General features: G+C 39.0%; 1 protein-coding gene across 6 annotated transcripts in view; it reads left to right on the forward strand.

Moving 5' to 3' along the window:
- tnr (tenascin R (restrictin, janusin)) overlaps positions 1–5,673 on the forward strand; it is a 171,472-nt gene extending 165,799 nt beyond the window's left edge. For 5 of the 6 annotated variants that reach the window (XM_039815425.1, XM_039815423.1, XM_039815428.1 and 2 more), the window contains 3 exons: positions 1,917–2,078; positions 2,731–2,894; positions 5,162–5,673. In XM_039815425.1, coding sequence (XP_039671359.1) covers positions 1,917–2,078; positions 2,731–2,894; positions 5,162–5,281 — 446 coding nt within the window. In that variant the 3' untranslated portion in view covers positions 5,282–5,673. The remainder of the gene's footprint in view (positions 1–1,916; positions 2,079–2,730; positions 2,895–5,161) is intronic. The other variant, XM_039815429.1, reaches the window with a different exon arrangement.
- The last annotated feature ends 20,061 nt before the right edge of the window (positions 5,674–25,734 follow it).

The following is a 25,734-nucleotide window of genomic DNA, read 5'->3' on the forward strand; positions in this document are numbered from 1 at the left end:
AAAAGGCACCACTAAAAAAAAGAATGACAGCTACATTTTAAAGTGCACTTTTCTAATGATCTTTTCTTTCAACTAACACAAAACATCTCTTAGTGTTTTTCGTGATATGTCGCAGCCTTTCGCGATGTGTTTATTGCACCAGTTGATAGCGGGACGACGATAAAAAAACGATATATTTTGCAGCCCTAATGGTCATACAGATGGTCACTGAAACCATTGGACCTTCACGTTTCTTTCTACAGCTTAGGTCGCTGTCGTAGCCCATTGAGAGCTATTATAGTGAACATTTAGCTAATCACCGCCTCTACACACAGAACAGCAATATATTGGACAGTATGGAACCATAAACATTGATATTAAACCCACTCAAACTGAAAAGAAAAGGCCCTTAAGAGGTCAGCAGTAAAGAATATGGAAATTAAGCTTTCATTTTTATCTGTTACAGTTTGAAAACAGTCGTTTTTACTGCTGCTCTAGGGCAATCTATTCTCCCTACACACTGACCTCAGCCAGTTTTCACGTTCGACACAATGTCAGTCTGATGATGTAATAACAGAGAGAAACCAGGGTGGCTGTGTGCAAATATTTGATCATTATCCCATTCTCCTTTTTTTTTTAATTTCCCCCCTTGCTTCTGTGTAAGTGAGAGAGAAAGGCTGGTAATAAAATGTGTCAAGATGGTAATATTGGTTGTATAATAGGGTATGAGTGCAATAGTGTGTCAAAATGCATTTTTAATCGCTGCAGTTTGGAATAGAGCAGTCTGATCCCATAAAACTGTTGGAGGAAAAAACTATGAAAAGAAAAAAAGATGGCTGCAAGATTAATTGATGATAATACAGTGATATTATACGATGTCAATTAGAAATGACTGAGTGTTAAACACAATTTTATTACAACAATTGCTTTTCCCCTGTCACCTTAAGTGCCTTTGGGTTGTATCATAGATTGTATCTGCTTTCCAGAGTTTCCCTGCTCTCTCGTATTTCTACGTCCCACTCCTTATCAGCGAAGGCTTGAGGAGTTTTACTTTTTCTTTGGATTTTCCCAGAGCGTTTTTCAGCGTTTAAAAAAGTGTACAAGTTGGAGGTTAAGCAGCAAAAGAGACTCTTTTCCAAATGGGTGCTTGTTGTAATCTGATAGCAAAGGCAGGTCCAATCTCTCAGGCCGGTGTGGGGTCTTATCGCCTGTCAGGGTTCAAACGAGCCTCACATCTGCTACCTTGGAGATAGAGAGCAAAGCCGCATATCTCAGAAAGTGGCGACAGTGTGGCATTTGCAGGGGGGCTGGTGGTGACAGTGTCCGCTGCTCTCGATAATGTCAATCATACACATCCATGCAACCAGCTGACAAAAACGTCCGACATAGTGCTTATCAGGATTCAAACCTTTAACCTACAGAGCTGCCGGTGGAAACAAACTATCTATGTGTACGTACAGGGGGTAGAATGTCACTGTGTCACAAAAATCTATATTTAATTCTTTGTGTAATGGATTTCTGTATTTTCTGATCAATATTCTTATACTGTATATGTTTGCATTTTATTTACTTAATATTGTAGAGTTTTTCCTCATCTGAATCAAGGTTCTGTGTATAGAGTTTCATAATGCTGAAAAGACCATTTGAGGAAAATTTGTGATTTGTAATTTTGTGCTATTTACATCTCTTGATGTTTTTATGTGTTGTTAACCTTTCTTGGGCCAATGCAGACATCTGTGCAACAACACTATTTGAGTGTATCTTGAAAGGTGCCCTGTGGCGTTTTATTCAATTACTATATGAGGATAATGACTTTCATATCAGTATGAGTGTGATGATTTTTAAATCCGCTTTTGGAGCTCTAACAATATTTTTTGTAAAACCCAGATCTTTCTTTGGTTATTAAATACAATATGATGTGTGTTGTTTCTCCACAGGTCTTGACAACATCCAGAGGCTTGCTGCTCAGGGCCGTTATGAGATGAGAATTGACATGAGGGACGGACAGGAGTCAGTCTACGCCAATTATGACAAATTCTCCATTGGAGACGCAAGAAACCTCTACAAGCTCAGGATAGGAGAGTACAATGGCACTGCTGGTACGTGGTTAAATACATTACATTTAATACAATACAGTATGTTTACATCTGTTTAAGTTAACAATCATTTTTTTGCATTTTACTTGGCTCTTTGGATAACAGCCATGTGAAAAATGGCCTGTGAGGATAGCAACATCTAAAGCTTTTTGCGATATGAATCGTTTTCTAAAGTCAAATAATTACACTATATGCTATAAGTGTGTGCTTTCCCCAACCTTTAAATGAAAATGATTTCCCAACCCTATTCTGCCATCTGCTATTTTTTGCTCCTGCCTCTTTTCCCCTCCATCTTTTCTTCTCCCTAATGTCTGAAAGCCGCCTCAGCACTACTCCACATTTCCACTCTTGTCCTCGCTCTCCATGTATCTCTCAGTCTGTCAACATGACCATATGCCAGAATTACCCGTCATCCCCTCATGTTTATAATTATAATTTTCTCTCCCTAAATAAATTCAGAGAGCCTGTAGCAGGACTTCTTTCCTCTCCCTCCCTCTCATGTCAATCCCATCCTGGTCGTTTATGTCCTCTCATTACGCCGTTATTCACCGCAGCCTAAGTGTTGCCCAGCATACCCTAATGTCTCTCTCTCTCTCTCTCTCTCTCTCTCTCTCTCTCTCTCTCTCTCTCTCTCTCTCCCCCCCTCTGATCCCAGGTGACTCCCTGAGCTACCACCAGGGCCGGCCCTTCTCCACAAAAGACAGAGACAATGACATCGCTGTCACTAACTGTGCCTTGTCTTACAAAGGAGCCTGGTGGTACAAGAACTGCCACCGGGCCAACCTCAACGGCAAATACGGCGAGTCCAGACACAGTCAGGTCAGTCATCCAATAAATGCGCTAGTTGATCAAAGAGTGAATGTGACACATAAAATAGTCAGTTAATCTACTTATCATTGATTCAAAGAGCTTTTGTGTTGCAAGTTAGAAAATAATTATTGGTTTATTCATCCAAATTCCAGGATGGTTGGATTAGCAACATGGCAAAGTACACAACTGCCCCAGGACCCCAGAGCTCCAGACTTGTGCTAATCAAATTTGTGTTTGGGAATATGCAGCACTAAAGCACAAAATCAACTGACATGATAAGGGCCTTACGGCCGGGCCACACCGCCTAACTGTGCGTGACGGCTATCTTGCTGAACTGCTGAACTGTTTGTTGCGCTGCTGCCTGCCAGCCTTGTGTTTCCACATTGAGTTTGCCTTTGATCATGGCCATCAATCATAGAATAAAAGCCTTGTGTTACCAGATGAAGGGATTCCACAGAAAGGGCTTTTAATTTGAAATGGAAACAAATTGTTGAGTTAACATTTATTTATTTATTCGTGTCTGCGACATATTCTACAGATGAAAGGTGTAATGTTGCTGGTATGACGTCAATATGACAATCAACACATAATTTGTACTGTCTATTTTTGCTGAGAACCGTGCAGGGAAAATAGGCAACACTCCAAATCTCTAGATGAGCCGCAGCTAACCTGTTAACATGGGCACCCAAATAAACAGCAAGAGGTCGCAATGCACTCGCGCTGCTCAGGTAGGCGGTGTGGCCCTGGCCTTAAGGTGGGGGAGCTTTGTTACCTGAACTTGTGGTCCGGTCCCAAAGAAAATGCCTGTATGGGAGTCTATCTTTCAGATCTTAGGTTTTTTAGTTTTGTGCTTACATGTTGCATATTCCTAAATACATTTCTGTTAATCTAATTACCACATAGGAAATCTGAGTCCAGGGAGTATTTCATCTTAAAAAAAAACTATAAGCAATGCACAGACAGTGGGAGGAATGAAGCTCATTTTTGCCCCGGGGTCTCGTGGATAGTTTTGGTTGATTTCATTTCTGCGGTGTTCACATGACTAAAAATTTTTGAAATTTTTCCACAGTAGTGTGTCTTTTCATAAACAACGTTCATGTGTCACCTCACGATGAACTCTTCAGTGGAACTACTTCATTGGTAGAAAGTAGTTCCAATGAAAATTGCTGACACCAATTTCTAAGGATTATTCAGACACTGTTTCTGGAAATACACATTGATGTTGAATTTGCAATTTTTCAATCCGTTGAGCACCACAAATGTTCCATTCACCTCCGTGGTATTGATGTGCCAGCAGGATGCTGTCACTTGAACAGGGTGGCAATTTGGCACTGTTTTTTGGCATAATTTACAAAATTCACATAAACTGGCTCGATTATGACAGTATGATTAAAGGTTAAAATTTCTCACTTTTAAACAATCATTTGTAAATTACATTACATGAAACTTTCTACAGACATCCATCTCCATACTTGGTACACTGATTGGCCTGATAGAGGAGCTGTAATGAAAGGCCAACAAAACATAACTGCTGCACCAATTATAATCAAATTTAGAGAAGAAAATGTTCTTAATCTTGTTTAATCAAAAGTGCATGTATGATCTGTTGGGAATGACACTTATTCATACACTCTCCACTTATTCATACACTCACACCATTGAGTTCATGTTCAAAGTACAGGAACGTGGAAGGAAAAGACCCGAGCCAAAACATTAAACACTGGTGTCCCAGGTGTTTTTTGCTTGCTGCATTTGAGGTGGGAGTGAGTGTTGAAGGCTTGTCTGGTCCTTTTTGACAAGTGCGATGTAGCTCTCTCTCAGCTTGATGCTGTAATGGCTCGACAGAGCGAGTGAGGTGTTGTATGAAGCTTTGATTAGGGGGAACTACAAAGGCTTTGGAGCCTGCTTCTCTCTCCGTGCTCTTTACCTTTCTCTTTGTTGTTTGGCGACATGAAATGAGACCAGGTGGGAGCAGAGATGGACAGGCATAAAGACACACAGAGAGAAATTGCCTCTCAGAGCAAAGCTGCAAATGGGAAGGTTTTGACAGGGATTAGCAGGGCTGGAGTGAGACTATAATTACACTAAATCCATGATTGTGCCAGCTATTAAATCAGTTTTTTTTTTCTCTTGCTTTGAATGCTCGGTTGAAATGCACTTTAATGAATATATAACATTTTATTTTACATTTTCTGTCATTTTATTTCAAATGCCCTTGCCTTGCCTAAAAAGATTGATTCAAGCTGCTTCTGAAATCACACATTTCACTCTTACAGGGTATTAACTGGTACCACTGGAAAGGCCATGAGTTCTCTATTCCCTTCGTGGAGATGAAGATGAGGCCATTCAACTTCCGTAGCATCAGCAGCAAGAGGAGGCGGTCTGCCCCTGTATAAACAAAGCGCCTCCACCCAGCCCAGAGTCATAGATAGATGGAGTTCGGATGAGTTTCTGCTATCTGTGAGCCTCACTGATGTGCTCTGTAATGTCTTTTAGTGAGGCTGCAAAGAAAAAGAGGGTTGTGACAAGAAAGCTACTAATATTGTATTAATATTCAGTTGTAAAATAATAAAACCTATTATTAATATACTACCAATACACATTATAACCATGGATGAGATCATGAAATAGCAGAGAGGGTGAAACAATGTCCGAACTCAGGTTGTCTCTAACCAACTTTAGCTGTCTTTCCCTGCTGTACTTCTACCCAGATGATAGAGGACACTGTATGTAATTTATTAAATACTTTGAATGACAATGGTTTTATTTCCTGTAAAAAAAAAAAAAATGGAAAGACAAACCAAGCTTCTTTTTTTTTCTCTCCTTTAAGTCTGTGATTTGCCTTTCCCTGAGATGCGAGGAAATGTGCTCAGAAATGCCCTTAAGACTGCGATAGCTAACGTTATTTTAACCGTTACGAAATAATAACACTTTTAACGATAAATATACTGTATATGCCCTTAAAACCCTTAAATGTAAGATATATATATTTTTATAACTGATATTGTGACAAAAGTCCATCTATTTAATATGATTTGATGCCTTGGTTTTTGAACCCATATTAAGGTAATGTTATCATAAAACATGATGACAAATACTGGACATACGAGATTAAATTAGCATCAAAAAGCAAATTGAACATCCAGTATCATCATTCACAAAGCAGTGCACCAGCAACAGCTTCATTACCATCTATTTTATTTTTCTCCGTCTGTGTCAGTGTTGATTCCTTTGTGTTAATTATGAAATCATCAATATTGAACTTTATTATTATTGGTAGCCACACTGGGACAGTATTTGCACTACGAGAGGGAACACAGCAAATCTATTGTTGTTCATTTAATTCAATTATTTCTTTAGTAGTTCATGGGCATTTAAATATTTCCTGGACTTTATTTTCGAGAAAATTACAAATGCTTAATATCGGTGTCACCCCTGTTGTAGATGCTGTGGTTGCTTGCAGAGATGGTGCTGATAGATGTAACATGTAACCAAAGATCTGCGTAATAAAGACTGCCTGCTGTTTGGAAAGATGCCAGTCAGTTCTGTCACCAAAGTCACTGAAGCAGCTTTTTCCTGTATTAATAGATTCTCACTTTTCAGGGACTTTATGGTAATCATGTCCCCTGGTGTTATGCGTTTATGCAATGTGAACACTAAATTCTATGCGAAAGAAAGTTAGGGTGGGCATAGTGCAGATTCCCCCCACCCCCCCACCCCCCTGCTAGCTGAAATGAACTTAACAAAGAAAGCAGAACAGTAGGTGGAGTGGAGCCAAGTCTTTATTCTGTGCCCTTTTACTCTCGCTATTTAAGCTCCCCAGTGAAACAACAAATTCAGCAAACATGGCAGAGAATGTATTCTTTTAGTAGGGCAGACGTAATCTGCAGCATGCCCACCAAGCATTTTGTTCCATTCAGTGTTCACACGGAAAGTGTTCAGTGCCAGTGTATTTGTTTGACTGCAGTTTTCTGGAAATTGTTTTGTTTTAGTGTCCTGCCTCCTCTGTTGGAGGAAAATTCTCTCTGTGGAGTCAAACCACATACAACTTGCTAAATCTCCTCTCTGGCTTCATATTATCCATAAAAACTAAATGTCCAATACAATCAATGCCACCATCGCTGCAAGCAACATTTGTTCTCCTAATATATTCAATAATCCAAATATTAACAGCTGGAAATCTCATTATTATGTACTTCGGTCAGTTTCTTCATTTCAGTTATCCGCTTGAAGCAAACCAGAAAATCTGGCTTGTGTCATTGGACTGTGTATATTTTTAGTTTGTGTTTTTTGTCCTTTTAGACTTGAAAACAATGGTGACTCTCCCCTCTATAAACTACTAATATACTCATGTAGATATAGAGTTGAAGGTAATGTGACTATTGAAGTGTTCCCCCTTTAGATGCAAACTATTCAGAAACTTTCCCCCTTTAACCGCTCTATTTTTAACCATTGTTGTGTTAAAGGGCAGATGGAGCCTATCGCATGTTGACTGAATTGCAATCAAGAGCCTGATAGTGAATGACAAATGTCATAAGAATGTGTGACATACTTCTTTTCTGATCTGGGTAAAAGGTGCTCTTGAAATAGGTTGTAAACTAGAAGATGCAGATACTAGAGATTAACCAGGCCTCTAAGCTGTTGTGGAGACAATAAAATTGCCCTCAAGGGCAAAATAAAAACAACATAACCTAAAACATAATTTATAACAAACTGTTTCAACATGTGACCTTTCCCAGGTCTGATTTATGTTTCAGTGTCAAAGTGACTGTTTCAGAGCCTCTCATGCAATCCATCTCCCACAGTGACTTATAGTAGACTAGGGAATTCTCCGTGTACTTATTTCATTAACTATGTAGATGAAGTTTGCCTCGGTGCATTTTTGTACAAGGAACAAAGGTCATGAGGCTTTGCAGAAAAGGAACAGAATGTTATTTGTAATGTGAGGGATTTCTCTCATGGCAAACTATAAAGGTGCTTTTAAATCTTTCAAGAGGAAAGCTGATAAATATTTTGCATATTTTTCCAATCATCATTCATGAATTCAAGCTTTTTCTGTCAATCATTGAGAAAACCACAAAAAGAAATGTTTTGAGTGGAAACACCTCTGTCCTGCCTTTCATTTCAGGTTAATCATTTTAATGTTAATCATCTTTTTCCATTGGTAAAAAAGAAAAAAAAAATTTAAAAAAACGTAACGCTTTGAAGTTGAACTGTCTTGTCATGGAAACAACATGCTGGAAAATTACACACAAAAGAGCTTGAATCATTTTCTAACATCAAGGTAGATCAAGTAATTTGTTTTCCTCATTGCAGTCTAACTAAGTACTTTAAAAAAATGTTTTTTGGAAGGAAGGGGGTTTGAAAAGACAATCTCCTCCATTATTTAAAATTAAAACTTAGTCGGTCACTGGAATACACACACTGTATTACTATTTATTTCTACTGAGCTTCTTACAGTAAAGGAAACTTGTTCCACTTATTTATTTCACTTCTATTTATTTTATTTTCCAGTTACTCTGTGACTGACATTGCAAAAAGAAATGACAGTTAATAATGACACATGGTCCTCTATGATATCAAAAGAAAAAATGCTTTATTTCATGGGTTTACTTTTACAAGTAAATTAACTCATTTAACCACCATGTTCGGTGGTAGTTGTTATATAAGCCAGAAACTGAAACTGCTTTGATTTGAAATCTTGCCATGAAATGTAAATGTTGACAAATGTGATCTTGACTGTTTGAAAAGCTCATAAATGCTGAAAATAAGGATTTATTGTTGGATAACCTTGGATATTACTGTCAAATTTAGCTCTAGTTTGACTTAAACATGTACTATATAGTTCCTTTTTTTAATACATTTTCTACATATTAATAAAATATTCAAATAGTCTGATTTGGTGTATTGTGTTTCCTTTTTGTTTAGTGTGCATTGATTGCATGCTGTTATATGTCAAATGTATGGTGAATTGTTAAGATGTGTGACATCTTTGCATGAACAAAGCCTTAGTTCAGTTTGTTCACTTTTGGAGTCAAGTTATTATACGGTTATATAGTTAGGTAGTTAGTTATGTTTTATTTCTGTGTCATGCCAAACATTTTGGCCCATCCCACATGGGAATACAAGACACCACAAATTTACTTATTTAACAAACATCTTCCTGTCGCATATACAAATCATTCGGAGAAATACATGAATACAAATATATACATATACACACATATACACATACATATATGTATATACACATACACACTATACTATAATTATTTATATAAAAGAAGTCAAGCTGGGGTTACTGTAACTACTCCCATTTTACTCCTATGAAAATATAAAGTACCAAGTGCCAGCTCAGTCCATACACTTTTCAGTAGTTTCACCTCTAATTGGATGCCATTAAAAACCGAAGTCAGGCCAGCAGCAGTTCAAGTGAACAGTAAAGTACAGTCATAAAGGTCTGCCAGTGTGGTTCCAGAACCTCCAATTTGTGCTCACACACAGAGACATAGCATACCTGCAGACATGAAAACTTCTGAAGACAATATATCGGCTAAACATGAATTAATTCTACGTATGTTTTCATCTTCAAAGAGGTGATAGCAGAGAATGTTCTGTCGGCAAAGGCCCGATATTAAGTAGATCAGACTGTAAAGAATACAGAAAACGCTGAATTGTAATTCATGAAAATAACATTGATTGGCTGAAGCACAATTAAGGAAGTGCCTTCGGTTTAATGGAATATAGTATGTCGAAAAAAGTGATAAAAAAAGTCATTGAATAGCATGTTAAAAAGAGTGATAGTATAGTATGTCGAAAAAAGTAATAAAACAGTCATAGTATATAGTATGTCAAAAAACGTAATAAAATAGTCATAGTATAGTATGTCCAGAAAAGTGATAAAATAGTCATAGTGTTAGGGAAATTTTGATTTACATACTTTCTCTATTGTTATTATTAAACTGTTTGCATAGAATAATATTATACTGAATACTCTAAACAAAATAACATGGAGCCATTGCTTGTCCTTGTCTAAGCATAGTGTGTTCCTGAAGGCATACATGCCCTCCCAGACCAGATAGGGGAGACGTCATCGACTCTGACATGACGACATCTACTGACATCTACTGTGTATCATAATTTATTACATTTATTTATTTATTATAAAAAGCAGCTGTAGAGAGCTTTTCGTTAGGTCGTTATCTGTTGAGGTGGTTCGGGCATCTGGTAAGGATGCCTCCTGGGCGCCACCTTGGAAGGTGTTCCAGGCACGTCCAGCTGGGAGGAGGCCTCGGGGAAGACCCAGGACTAGGTGGAGGGATTATATCTCCAACCTGGCCTGGGAACGCCTCGGGATCCCTGGTCAATGTTGCTCAGGAAAGGGAATTTTGGGGTCCCCTGCTGGAGCTGCTCCCCCCGCGACCCGACACCGGATAAGCGGACGAAGATGGATGGATGGATTATCTGTACTATTCTGTAGTGCGGAGAAGGCCTCCTTGTTGGGTTCTCATGTAAAATGAACTTTGACTATTTCAGTGGTCCTGTCTATCATTTGATAAATGAAAATATTCTAACACATAGTAGCATGTCGAAAAAAGGGATAAAAAATTCAAAGTATAGTATGTCGAAAAAAGTGATCAAAAAGTCATATAGAGTATCTCGAAAAAAGTGGAAAAAAAAGTATTGTATAGTATGTCAAAAAGTGATAAAAAAGTCATAGGGCAGCATGTCAAAACAAGTGCTAAAAAAGTGAAAACAAAGTAATGTAGTATGTCGAAAAAAGTTATAGATAAGTAAAAAAAAAGTGATAAAATAGTCATAGTATAGCATGTCAAAAAGTGATAAAATAGTCATGTATTGCATGTCGAAAAAGTGATTTAAAAGTCATAGTATAGCATGTTGAAAAAAGTGATAAAATAGTCATAGTATAGTATGTCAAAAAAAGTGATGAAAGAGTGATAGTATTGTAGGTAGAAAAAGTGAGAAAGTCATATATAGTATGTAAATAAAGTGATAATTAATCATAAGCATGTTGAAAAAAGTCATAGTATGTCAACAAAAGTGATAAATAGTCATAGTATAAAAAAGGTGATGAAAAAGTCATAGTGTAGCAAGTTGAAAAAAGTGATAAAAAAGTCATAGTAAATCAAAAAAGTGATAAATTAGTCATAGTATAGTAAATCAAAGAAGTGATAAAAAATTCATAGTATAGCATGTCTAAAAAAGTGAGAGAAAGGTCATATATAGCATGTCGAAAAAAGTCATAGTATAGCATGTTGAAAAAAGTGATAAAATAATCATAGTATAGTATGTCGGAAAAAGTGATGAAAAAGTCATAGTGTAGCATGTCGAGAAAATTGATAAAAAAGTCATAGTATATCATGTCGAAAAAAGTTATAGTATAGTAAATAATATAAAGTGATGAAAAATTCATTGTATAGTATGTTGAAAAAAGTGAGAGGTAAGTCATGTATACTATCTCGAAAAAGTGATAAAATAGTCATAGTATAGTATGTTGAAAAAAGTGATAAAATAGTCATAGTATAGCATGTTGAAAAAAGTGATAGTCTAGCATGTTTAAAAAAGTGATAAAATAGTCATAGTATAGTGTTTGTCGAAAACGTCATAGTATAGTATGTAGAAAAAAGTGATAAAAAAGTCATAGTATAGTATGTCGATGAAATGATAAAAAAGTCACAGTATAGTATGTCGAAAAAGTCATAGTATAGTATTTTGAAAAAGTCATAGTATAATATTTTTAAGAAAGTGATAAAAAAGTCATAGTATAGCATGTCTAAAAAAATGATAAAAATGTCATAGTATACTGAATGTCGAAAAAGTCATGGTATAATATGTTGAAAAGTGATTAAAAAGAAAGTATATAGTAAATAGTATGCTGAAAAAAGTGGTTAAAAAGTCATAGTATAGCATGTCGAAAAACGTCGTAGTATAGCATGTCAAATAAACTGATAAGAGAGAATGACAGGAACCAAACATTTCCCTTAAAAATTTCTGAAAAATACAGTCTTCAAACATTCAACCATCTGTTTTCCAGTCATTTTCTTATCACTCTAAGCTATCTGACCTGACACATATGCCAATATTTTTGTCATATTTGTCTCTTTTACTTAGTAAATTGGACCTCAAAATTTACCAAAACATGCTAGATTTGAAAACTCAACCTTCTGTCTTCCAATCATTCTCTTATCATTCAAAGATATCTGACCTGACAGACGTGGCTATGTGTTTGTTTTATTTGTCTCTTCTACTTAGTATATTGGACCTTAAAACTTAATGAAACATGTAGGATCTGAATACTCAACCTTCAGTCTTCCAATCATGTTCTTATCACTCTAAGCTATCTGACCTGACACATACATTTATGTGTTTGTAATATTTGTCTCTTTCACTTAGTATATTGGACCTCAAAACTTCTTGAAAAATATAAGATTTGAACACTCAACATTCTGTGGTCCAGTGATAATCTTATCATCCTAACCTATCTGACCTACCTGACACAGAATTTATGTTTTTGTAAAACTTGATAGTGTCGTATGGCAAAAAACGTCATTGTATAGTATGTTGACAACAGTGAAAAAGTCATAGTATAGTATGTCAAAAAAAGTGACAAAAAAGTCATAGTATAGCATGTCAAAAAAGTCATAGTATTGCATGTAAAAAAAAAAGTGATAAAAAAGTAATTCAATTCAATTCAATTTTATTTATAGTATCAAATCATACCAACAATTATCTCAATACACTTTACAGATAGAGTAGGTCTAGACCACACTCTATAATTTACAAAGACCCTACAATTCCAGTAATTCCACCAAGAGCAAGCATTTAGAGACAGTGGCGAGGAAAAACTCCCTTTAGGGAGAAACCTCGGACAGACCCAGGCTCTTGGTAGGTGGTGTCTGATGGTGCCGGTTTTTGGGTGTGATGAACAGTGGCAATAATAGTCACAATAAAGATAATGGAACTATGACTAGAACTAGTAGTAGTGCATGGCGAAGCAGGGCACTGGAGGGCACTGGAGGGCATAACAGGGCGTAGCAGGGTACTGCAGGGCATAGCAGGACGTAGCAGGGCATAGCATGGCACTGCAGAGCATAGCAGGGTGTAAAGTCATCAAAAAAGTGATAAAATAGTCATAGTATAGCATGTCGAAAAACATTATAGCATAGCATGTCAAAAAAGTCACAGTAACTACCCTTCTGAAAAACAGTAACTAATCATTCGTTACTCTTTCAAAAACAGTAACTAATCATTAACTACCTATTTTTTGTGTACCTTATTGTAAAGTGTTACCTAATATGTCGAAAACGTGATAAAATAGTCATAGTTTAGCATTTCGAAAAAAGTGATAAAAAAAGTCATAGCATGTCGAAAAAAGTCATAGTGTAGTATACTGAAAAACGTCATAGTGGTAAAAAAGTCATAGTATAGCATGTAAAAAAAAGTTATAAAAAAGTCATAGTATAGCATGTCGAAAAAAGTGATAAAAAAGTCATAGTATAGTATGTGGAAAAAGTCAAAGTATAGTATGTGGAAAAAAGTGATTAAAAAGTCATAGTATAGCATGTCGAAAAAAAGTGATGAAAAGTCATAGTATAGCATGTTGAAAGAAGTCATAGTATAGTAGGTCGAAAAAAGTGATAAAAAGTCATAGTATAGTATGTTGAAAGAAGTCATAGTATAGTGTGTTGAAAAAAATGATGAATAAATCATAGTACAGCATGTCGAAAAAAGATAGACTGGCAGGAACACAATTTTCCTTTACTTTTATTTGTATTCTTCATCAATGTAATGTAGGCCTTGAAACTAATTGGAGCCTGTAGGATTTGAACACTCAACCTTCCCTCTTACAAAAACTCTCTTATCACCCTATGCTATCTGACCTGACGCTCATGGTCACGTTTTTGTCATATTTGTCTCTTTTATTACTTAGTATATGGCCCTCAAAACATTCTCTGATCACTGTCAGCTATCTGCCCGGACACAGATGACGTTGTTTTGTCATATTTGTCTCTTTTACTTAGTATTCTGGACCTCAAAACTTACCAAAACATAAAGAATTTGAACACTCAACCTTCTGTCTTCAAATCATGCTCTTAAAACACTAAACCATCTGACCTGACACACATTTGTATGTGTTTGTCATATTTGTCTCATGGCATGTTGGACCTCAAAAATGAACCCTATAAGATTTGAACACTTAACCTTCTATCTTCCAATCTTTTTCAACCTGACAGTAGAGTTTATGATTTTGGCAAATTTGTCTTTTTTGCTTAGTAGCCTATATTGGACCTCAAAACTTCTTGAAACATATGAGATTTGAACACTCAAACTTGGGGGGACCAATGGTTATCTTATAACCCTAAGCTATCTGACCTGACACAAAGTCTATATTTTTGTAAAACATGATAGTATCTTATCACAAAAACGTCATAGTAATAATAATAATAATAATAAATTGAATTTATATAGCACTTTTCATGGACTCAAAGTCGCTTTACAGGGCAGGGTAGATTATAAAAACATAACAAAACAAAACGAGCAAACAAAACAAGTAGAACAAAACAAGATACAGATGAAAAAGGGAGGGGGGCAGGTGGACTATGGGTAGGCTGAGATGAAGAGATGGGTCTTGAGGCGGGACTGGAAGATGGTGAGGGACTCAGAGGTGCGGATCTCTTGGGGGAGGGAGTTCCAGAGCCTGGGAGCTGCTCTGGAGAAGGCTCTGTCCCCAAAACAGCACAGGTTGGACTTTTGAATGGAGAGGAGACCGGCTGAGGTGGATCTGAGGGACCGTGAGGGTTGGTAGGGGGAGAGGAGGTCAGTGAGGTATGAGGGGGCCAGATGGTGGAGGGCTTTGTAGGTGAGGACCAGGATTTTGTAGGTGATCCGGTGGGAAATAGGAAGCCAGTGGAGTTGTTTTAGGACTGGAGTGATGTGGTGCCAGGATTTAGAGCAGGTAATGAGGCGGGCGGCTGAGTTCTGGACCAGTTGGAGTCGGTTGATGTTGGTAGAGCTGATGCCGAGGAGAAGTGAGTTGCAGTAGTCCAGTCGGGAGGAGATGAAGGCGTGAATGAGTCTTTCAGCTAGCGGGGTGTGAGAGGGGTCTGATTTTGGCGATGTTGCGGGAGGTGAAAGAAGGAGGTTTTAATGACTTGACGGATGTGAGGCTCAAAGGAGAGGGTGGAATCAAAGAATACGCCAAGGTTGCGGGCCTGGGGAGATGGGGAGACAATGGTGCCCTCCGATGGTGATAGTGGGGTTATTGGTTTTGCTGAGTGTGGATTTGGAGCCGATCAGAAGGAATTCTGTTTTGTCGCTGTTGAGTTTGAAGGAAGTTGTGTTGCATCCAGGTTTTAATAGCTGACAGACAGGAGTTGATGTGGGAGAGGGGAGGATTGTGGGGGATTTGGTGCTGAGGTAGATCTGGGTGTCGTCAGCATAGCAGTGGAAGTCCAGGTTGAAGTGGCGGAGTATCTGACCAAGAGGGAGGATGTAGATGATGAAGAGGAGGGGGCCGTCACGGAGCCTTGGGGAACACCTTGAGTGACTGTGGCTGTGGCGCAGGGGTGTGGTTGTGGAGAGAGATGAAATGGGATCTGTTGGAAAGGTAGGAGTGGAGCCAGCTGAGTGCAGTACCTTCGATACCGAGGTCTTTGAGTCTGGTGAGCAGGATGTTATGGCTCACAGTGCTCGAAGGCTGCACTCAGGTCGAGGAGGATGAGGATGTTGAGGGAACCGGTGTCAGCAAAGGTGAGGAGGTCGTTGAGGACTTTGAGGAGAGCGGTTTCTGTGCTGTGTAGGGGCAAAACCAGATTGGAGAGGTTCGAATAGGTTATTGGCATGAAGATGGGTTTGTAGTTGTGAGGCGACTATGCGTTCCAGGGTTTTAGACAGAAAGGGGAGGTTGGATATTGGGCGGTAGTTGTTGAGAGAGGAGGGATCCAGACCAGGTTTTTTAAGGATTGGGGTGACAGCGGCAGTTTTGAAAGCAGAGGGGACAGTTCCAAGGGACAGTGAGGAGTTGAAGAGGTTAGTGAGGTAGGGGCATAGGACCGGGAGGCAGGACTTCAGAAGTGGAGTAGGGAGGGGGTCAAGGGAGCAGGTAGTGGGTTTGGAAGAGCTGATGAGTTTGGAGATTTCAGGAGGAGTGACTGGGTCAAACTGGGAGAGGAGGAAGTGTGGAGGAGGGGTCGGGAGGTCTGGAGGGATGGGGAGAGGAGGGTCCAAGGTAGGTGCTGGAGTAGATCCTGGGAGGTCAGATACAGGGGATAGAGATTTTGTAAATGAGATTGATTTTGTCAGTGAAAAAGTGGAGGAATGAGTTGCAGAGATCCGGAGTAGAGGTAAGGAGGCTGTTGGTCCGAGGGCTTGATGAGGTTGTTCAATGTGGAAAAAGAGGATTCTGGGGTTTTGGCCCGGGGGTCGGTGAGGATGGTGGAGAGGTAGGCAGATTTGGCAGCAATGAGGGCATCTTTGTAGGCGATGAGATGGGATTTATAGGCTTCATGATGGACTGTGAGGGATGATTTCTTTGTCAGACGTTCAAGTTGGCGGCCAGTTTGTTTCATTTTCCGGAGTGCAGGTGTGTACCAGGGTGAAGAGGTGTTAAAAGTGACGAGTTTTGTTTTGAGGGGGGCCAGGGTGTTGAGGGAGGTAGACAAGGTGGAGTTGAGGTGGTCTGTGAGGTCATCGGGTGAGGTGAGGGTTGAGTCCAGGTGGAGAGTGGCGGAGAGCAGGTCAGAGAGATGGTGGGGATTGATAGATTTGAGGTTGCGGAAGGTGATTTCTCTGAGGAGTCGGGGGCGTGGGGTTGGAGAAGGGATGGTGAACCGTATCAGTTTGTGATCAGAGAGGGGAAAGAGGCATGGATGGAGGTCGAGCACTGGTTGGTTGGTGGAGCAGACCAGGTTGAGGATGTGTCCTTTTTCATGGGTGGGGAATGTGACATGTTGGGTGAGAGAGAAGTTATCCAGCAAAATGTTGAATTCTAATGAGAGCTTGCAGGTGGGGGAGTCCATGTGGATGTTTAAGTCTCCGAGTAGCAGCAGACGTGGAGAGAGAGATGAGGCTAGTGTGAGGAGTTCAGTAAAATCAGAGAGGAAGGAGGGATTTGGTTTAGGTGGCCGGTAAATCAGGATGACTGTCATGGAGGAAAGAGTTTTGAAGGCGAGATATTCAAACGATGATACTGAGGGGAGGGTGAGTTCTGTGATCCGGAAGTTCTGATTGAAAATGATGGCGAGGCCACCTCCACGGTGGGAGGGGCGGGGTTTGCAGATGTAGTTGTAGCCAGGGGGGGATGCTTGGTTGAGGGAGAAGAAGTCGTTGGCGTTGTTGACATTTGGGCAGAAGGGAGTCAAGGGTGTTTGGAGGGCAGGGGTTTGCTTTTTGTGCGAGTGAGTTGCGAGGAGGGCAAGGTTGGCATGGTGAGAGGGGTGGTGGAAGGCAGGCTGGAGAGATCTGAGGTTGTCGCTGTTTGCCAGTGTAGTGGTGTTGGGGTGTGGTGGTAGTTGCCGTTGAGGGGGACAGTGGGCCGATTAGCAAATGATTGGAGAGTATGATTGAGTGTATGTGAAGTGGGGAAAGCACTGTAGTCCGGTCCGGGTTTTCTGTGTAGCCTGATGATGCGTTCAGCCCTATGTGAACCAGTGGGTGAAGCATTCAGATGACGTGGGACAGGTGCAACAGAGCGTGCAGGTGACCAGATGGATGGAATGGATTGTCCGTGGTGGAAGAAAACAAACTTGCGGCGAGAGCCTCTGTGGATGTAACGGGGTCGACGTAGAAGTCCGAGCTGTTTGATGACTGGGATGCAGGATGGAATGGATTAGTTGACGAATTGGACCAGTTGCAGAGTTGAATATTTGATCATGATGCCGAGCGGAGGGACTGAGACCTCCGTGATGGTGGTTAGCCGTGGGCTAGGAGCACAGAGGTGGAGGTGGAGATGGATGAATGAGGTGATTGCCAAAATGATCCACGGCATGACCGAAGGAGAGGAATGTCTAGTCTTGGTCGCGGCTCGCATCTGGTGGAGGTTGCCTATGAGGAGGAGGTCAGCAATCGGGTTAGCCGCCGTAGCAGCTAGGATTAGCCGCCACGCGTTGGGTGAACGGGGGCAGTTAGCTAGCGGCTAACCGACGAGGCAAGAGTCCGGTCAAGGAGCCCAGGCGGTTTCGGGAACCAGCAGAGAGACTGTCCAGAGGTACAGAGGCTGTCCAGAGGTAGGGGGTACAGCGAACTCAAACACAAGAGAATAGCAGATGAATAGCAGACGGAGAAGCGGCGAATAACCAGCGCCAGTGTCCTCTCACGTCGGTGACATTTTTGATCTGTTTAGCATAGTATAGCATTTTGAAAAAAAAAGTCATAGTAAAGTATGTTGAAAAAAAGGGTTTAAAATCTAAAAGTTTAGTATGTTGAAAAATGTCTTAGTTTAGTATATACTAATAGGGTAGAAAGGGTATAAGGGGTAGGAGTACATACGTTTTACTTCTTCCTACTCCTTTTTGCATGTGTAAATAGATGTATTTAAGTACTGGAAATTATGGAGTTTTATTTTGTTGTTAACTGTCTTCTTTATTAGTATTTTTTTTCTGATGTTTTATTTTATTTACATGTTCAAAATAAAAGATATCAATCAATCAATATATGACGAAAATGTATGTCGAAAAAAGAGATAAAAAGTCACAGTATAGTATCTTGAAAAAAGTATAGTATAGTAAAGTAATAGCATAGTAATAGCGTATTATTACGTTTGGTGAGTTTTCATGCATGGGGAACGTGGATTTGCTTAGGCAGAAGAATAATAATACTGCCGAAAACAATATGGTCCACGCAGCTTCGCTGGTCGGCCCCTAAAAAGTCACAGTATAGTAGGTCAAAGAATAAAGTCTTGAAGAACATACAGACTCCACACAAAAATGCCCAGCCCATACTGGGTTAGCTGTGACATCACCCACACTGAGCAGCCCTTAAAAACACAGAAAAAAGAAGAAGAAGCACTAAACTTAAACATTGATAGCACAAAAACTGTAAAAGATATCAGATATAAGATGAAATCTGTGGGTGAAAGTATGTGGGAGGAGCAGCATTTAAAAGTGGAAGATGCCTGAAGAGGATTTAAAGATTGCTCTATTGACTTTCAATGTAGAAAGATAAAAGCTTAATATTTTAAAGAAGTATAAATGGTGGAGAAAAGTTAAATATAAGCACAGATGTCCTTACAAATCTAAACATTTTGATATTTGAATGGTTTTTGCAGCTGAAAGTATGCAGAAGTAGTAGGTGATTGAACATCGTACAGAAGAATCGGATAACAATAGTGTGAATGCTGCTGAATCAGCATTCACACAATTAACAGTTAGTTACTTAAAAGTATGCTGCTAAATGGATAGCTTGGCTAGCATGATACAAGATAACAAAATTAATGGCTTAATTAATCATAAAACATTCATATAATACTCCAGCAAGAGCATTTGAGGAGCAGATAAAAGATTTCAATACTTACTTTCAATACGTGCCTGGTCCCAGATCTGACAAAATGGTGGATGTAAGAATGCCAGTTTAGCTGCTAGAAGGGGTGCCAGAAGGGGTTGCTATAGCAACAAAATGTTCAAGTCATAGACTGTAAAAAATAGGTTCAACTAGCGCTGTGCAATTAAGTGCGAAGATTTTTGCTCGCGATTTCGGCTCTTAACAATTACAAAGACAATGTAATCGAGAAAAACGATTATTTTGCACAAAAAGTTTAACGGGAAAAGTATTAAGGGAAATCTCACAGGTCCAGGTGTTTTCACTGTTGATTTGTTTAACTGTTTCACTGTTTTTGAAGTTCAACAACATTTCCAAAAGTCAACGAGTAATCGTGTTAAATAATCGTGATTTCAATATTGACCAAAATAATTGCGATTATGATTTTTTCCACAACCGAGCAGCCCTAGGTTCAACTGCATAGGTTGTGTTTGACAAAACTTCAGTTGTCAAATGTAGGCCTTTACTAAGAAAGTTGAACACATTTGATTTTAAGACAACAGTGCACCAGTTTGAACTACCAACTGTTAATCAAGCTTGAATAATTATAATAATAATAAATATAAAAAAAAAAAAAAAAAAAGGATATACTGTACAGGACTGGTGTGAATAAACTCATGCCTTAAAAATATGCACAACTACACACACATGCATTATAGCAGCAGCAGATATGATCACAAAAAACAGAAGACAATTCAGCAGTTTTGAGATTCATTGTTTAATTACTGCATGTTCTAATTATCCATTAATTACCCATTCAAATGTCTGCTCAGCAGAAAGAACTTGGTAAATAATGAGCCTGCATGAAGTTTGTGAATATATTAGAGTCAGACCCTAATGAGCAACACAGCACTACCAGTGTAGTAAAGGTCAGAGAGATAAACTCATGTTCAGCCTTTATCAAAACAAAACACTTCCCATGAACGGCTGCGTCATGAAAACAATGTTCACAGTTTGGCGATGTTCTCTATCAGGCAAGTGGAGGAACTGTGAGTGGCTTCAGTAGCCGGTTTTACAGCAACTTCTCCCTGCTTTACCCCATCAGAAGGTGATGTTTTTTTCCTCTCTATCCCTGCAATTTTATAAACCTTTTTAATAATTTACCCCACATTCTGCTAAACACAAATGCCTAACTCGTCCTTTAACCAATGCCAGAGCTGCATCGGGAGCAGTGGTTTGAATTTAAAACTGGCCAGATTTATCAGGATACACAACTGAAAAGACACAACATGATTACTGTATAATTCATTTCTGAGACTACTAACCCTGCTGTGTTTATGCTGCCACGGTCTGCTGGGTTTATACAGTGCAGGGAAGGCTGTGTTCATGACATATATCTCACAGCGTTGCCTGTGCATAAAGAGTGCTGTTCAAGTTTTTCCATAGAAGATATTCTTTATTTTATTTTCTTCATGCAGTTATCATAAATTAGTACACATGGAATACAGGAAGAATATTGCCTTGCATTCCAACCAGCAGATGGGGTAAATTGACACTTTCCTCCTTTCTTCTCACTTGCTGTAGCCTGAACGCGAACCAAATTTAGTATGTTGATCCAGGGAAATCTAGTTGTTTGTTTCATTTTATTGTATTATTCATCACGTTGTAAGCCAGATGAGACCTGGGACAGCATTAGATAAATTCTGTTCAAATCAATAATATATTGTATGTGTTTTTGTGGTGACTGAGCATGCGACTTGCTGTAGTGATATTCCACATTGCAGCTGCCAGTAATTAGAGCTCAGACAGCAGGAAGAAGATACATTTTGAAACAAATCCACAGAACACACAGTCAGCTGAACCTGCTTGTGTGGAAAAAATGACTTGAACCTGTAATCTCATCTCGAACAAATTAGGAGAAGTTGATTTGAACGTGATAACAATATGTTATACCACAAACAGCATAAAAAGATAACTCTTACATGTTGATTTTCATTAATTACATTATATTAGTTTACATATTTATTTTGTGTAATTAATCTAGCATGATACAGTATGAGTGTCACCTACTGCCATTTAGAATACAACGGCTCTCACTCACTGACCAATTAAACAGAGTTGAAACTAAAGGTGTATTCTGTTTTTTTATTCTGTTAACTCTAACTATTCACATCTGATATTATTAAGAGCAGAATTTTTATTAATTTGAGTCCTTTAACAATTTACATTTCACACTATTTAAAACTTTACTTAACTTATTTCCATTGTAGCAATTACTACTTTTAGGCTATTTGGAACTACAGTAATCCCTTATTTCTACAGTGGGGCTACATGTGTTTAAAAGAAGATTTTTCAAAGAGAAAGTGTAGCTCGACACAGCTGATAGTGCCAGAAGTATCTTAATAACAACATGATTTCAACACTGTATTTTCTATGGTTCATCATATGGAAATCTTGGCCTACATTGAAGAGAAATATAACGTTATTATATATATATATATATATATATATATATATATATATATATATATATATATATATATATATATATATATATATATATTAAAGTTGAGGTTAGACTGAGGTTTAATCTGCAGGCTATTGTACAGTGCTTGTACATTAGCAGCAGTAATGTAGTCTCTTAAATAATATGGAGTGAGATGTGCAACAATTGTTTTGTAAGAAAGCATGCAAATTATATATTTTAGTATCATTATGCAAACATTAGTGGGAACATTGGCAGTGACTACTCCAGAGGAGCTAGAGCTACAATAGACTGAAGCTACTATTCCTTTACCGTCCAAATCTATAAGATGATTAGTTGACTCTAGTAAGTCAGCTTTGTAACTCTGCTAAATACAGTGTTACATTTCTCTGCTTCATGGTTTTTATTTTTTTGGTGCATTCGAGTTAAGTCCACCGAGGCTTATGGTGGTTTCTCTGCAAAATCGCCTGAATCGTCTCTCCAAAAGTGCTTTAGGGCTTTGTTGTAAGTCTCCCAAGCTGTAAAAACTACAAATGGAATATCCCCCAATTGTAGCATTTTCTATGAGCAAATTAAGTACAAAAACTACTTTTTTATTAACTCATGTAAAATAATTTGTTTCCCCAAAGATAAAGTAAGATTCCTTACATTGTAATGAAAACATTGAAAATGCTGCACAAATGTCAGAAAATGTGATTTAGTGCAGCTAAACATCAGTGTTTCCCTTTCCGTTGCATTCCTCCTTGAAAGAATCATAATATTTTATTTATGTTATTTACGTTTATGTTATATTTATTTGCATTCGTTTAATCTCAGCTCAGTGGGGAAGCATTACTGGGTTTTGCTCATTAGGGTCACACTAGTTTCTCTCATCTTCTCTGCTCTCACTGAGGGCGGGGCTTAGCCCCTCTACTCACATACAAACACAGAAACACACACACACACACACACACACACAGCGAGGCAGAGAAGACAGGTGAAGTGAAGAAAATATCACTCGACTCGTTACGTTACAGGAATCTTTTTACTGTGCAACAAAATCTTCCCAGCAAGAGAAATGTCTACGTCTAGAACCAAAGATGGACAGACGTGGACCCCATATGTCTGAGAACCCCCCCCCCATACATACATCTCTCTACAGGATTAAGCACCGAGCTGGTGACGGGGTGAAGCTGATGAAAAGTGGCGTTGTGAGCCATCCCCAGCCTCCCATGCGCTCCTAGAGCCTCTTTACATCTCACTGAACCCAGAAAGTTAACCGGCCCTGGCAGGCATCTGAATAAGAGGGAGGTGCAACCCAGATCTCCCAGTTACACTCTCTCTGTGACGGGGTTGTAAACACCGGGGCTTAATAGGGAAACCGGTCGGTGAGCAGCTTGATTTTCATCAGCCATTTATTGATGCTCAAAGCTCCGTGAGTCGGAGTGAGGGAGCCTGCACAGGGCCTCATAGAGGCACAAAGACTTAACTATTCACAACCTCAGCAGAGTCGAATGTGAGGTAAGACTTCATGTGCTGGTTGAGCATCACATTCTAAAACTAAAGCCAGTTTTTTGTTTGTTTGTTTATTGTAATTAGAGGATCACAAGTGAAGAAGAGGAAAACGCCTATTGTAATAATCTGTCCAACCATTTATTATGGTTTTCAGCCTTCTAGAACACTTTTAACGGATGAATGAATGCATGAATGGAGACTCTGTAGCCGTAATACTGCATAATGAGACTGTTCTTTGTTTTTCTCGACTAATACTGATCGACCAATTATCCCGTACACTTACATATATTTTAGATTTAATCTCCCTCTAAATAAGTCTTTCTGCAGATGCTCAGGCTTTATCCATCCACAAACCCAACCAGTACAGCAACCACTAAATGCGTCACACTCATGACTCTACCTCTTAAATGGGCCGGCCTGTAAATATTTATGTGAGTTGACATGGTTCGTAAGACGTAAGTTTATGACTAGAAAATCAGTCAGACTGACAGCTGGGGGGATAGAAATGAACCAAAAAATAAAGCAAAAGCAAACGATAAAGAAAAAAAATGGTTATACAGTTAATGTTATTTTAAGCTGATTTTAGAAGCATTAACAATTAAACATTGTTAACCTTCTTCTTCCATTTGGTATGTTGTTATATTTGATTTATAATTTACAATAGGGGTTTCCAACCTTTTTGTCCAACATACCCCCATGCCCTATCAAATGGGCCCAAGTATCACAGCCTTTAAGCTATTGTATGGCTTCAGTAAATAGTTTGATAGTATTTCCCCAAAGATAAAAGTCAGCCGTATGTGAATCCAGGGCTAGACATCCTGGTATTGTTGATGAGGCTTGATCTCTCTTTTTTCTTTAGGTAAAGTGTGCATTTGTACTTACTATACCATTTGGAGAGCAGCAACTGGATATTTCCACAATTTACAGCATCTATTACTTTTCTAGCTTTGTGTTTGTCTTTTGTCTCTTACTTTTCTCTAGTCTTTGTTGTTTTAATCAGCTTGCAACTGACTCATGTTGGGGCAAAACTGAAGTTTTTCTTGTGCAGTCAGACTACCTTAGTTAGATAAGTTATTGTGAATACTTTTGTAATCCTATTTGTGTGCTCACTTTCCTCCACAACACAAATATGTGATTGTATATGATCAAATCAAAATGTCTAAGTTTCCACAATGTTACTGTTAACTCCTTGGTTACTGCAGAAGTACCCTCTGGTCTCACTGATTTACATAATGTTAGTCTAGCATTGCCAGACCTACCTCCACAGCGCTGCGGAGGAAGGTCTGGATAAACCACACAACATTACGGGATGGGAGAAAAACGTACTCTGGTTTACTGGCGTTTCTTTAAACCAATCACAGTCGTCTTGGGCGGCTCTTATCGCCGCATGGAGCAACGATGCCTCTGCAAAATAGCCTCGGGAAGGAACTTGTTTTGGTGGAACGTGTGCGTTCAGAGGTTGTTTTAGTCGTGCAACAGAAAACTCAGGATTGGTATTGATATTGTTTCCATATACCCTACAAGACATCTGAGGAGCAGTTAATCATAGTCCTCATAAATCGACTGGAGTTTAGAATGCCAACACAAAGAAAGCGGAAGGTGAGGAAAATCCGGCTGAAAATCAGGGACATCCGGCAGATCCTTCGGCAGCACCGGAACTATCCCATAAATGGAACATCGTCGACAAAGACTAACATAATGTCCAACTATCTCCTGCTTTTATAACCACCATGTGTGTTAAGCTAACTGTGTTCACCTTCTGGACTTTGTTGTGAGAGTTTGTCTCCATTTGTTTTTTTCTGCTCTAAAGAAATGTGTTGCCATTTTCTATTCATGATTTGAGGCCAAATAGGAAATGGAGTTTGATTTTTGCAGTGTGCCAGCAGCGCTCCTTAATGGCCCCCCTCTGCATCAGCTAAACTACACCCAAGTCCTCAGAAGCCATTCAGATATGAGAGCTGACACACATATGACAGTGTCTCTCAGGGCAGCAGTGACCTGAGGGTTGAGCTCAGCAGAGAGTCTGTACTTCATCACATCACATGTTACATGCTGAAGACTTTGGGATTTGTTTTGCAGAAGACACAGTGCAGGAGTGTGTGTTTAAATGTGTGTGTTTTTGAGAGTGTAAGATCACATTCGCTGTTTGAAAGTGCATCACAGCCTTAATTCAATGCACAGACACAAATTGAATGTAACTGAATGGAAATCATGCTGTAATGGCATGTGAGTAAGACTGTCAACTTTATTTGTTTTTGGAACCTGGAATAAACAAGAATGGCAGGAATGGCAGTCTGAAAGGGAAAAACTCTTGCCAAAAAAAGATTTATCTCATCATCTTAACTTCAGATACAGAAACTGCAACGCTAAAAAAGC

This window comes from Perca fluviatilis, chromosome 11 (genome assembly GCF_010015445.1).
Source record: "Perca fluviatilis chromosome 11, GENO_Pfluv_1.0, whole genome shotgun sequence".
Classification (NCBI taxonomy): domain Eukaryota; kingdom Metazoa; phylum Chordata; class Actinopteri; order Perciformes; family Percidae; genus Perca; species Perca fluviatilis.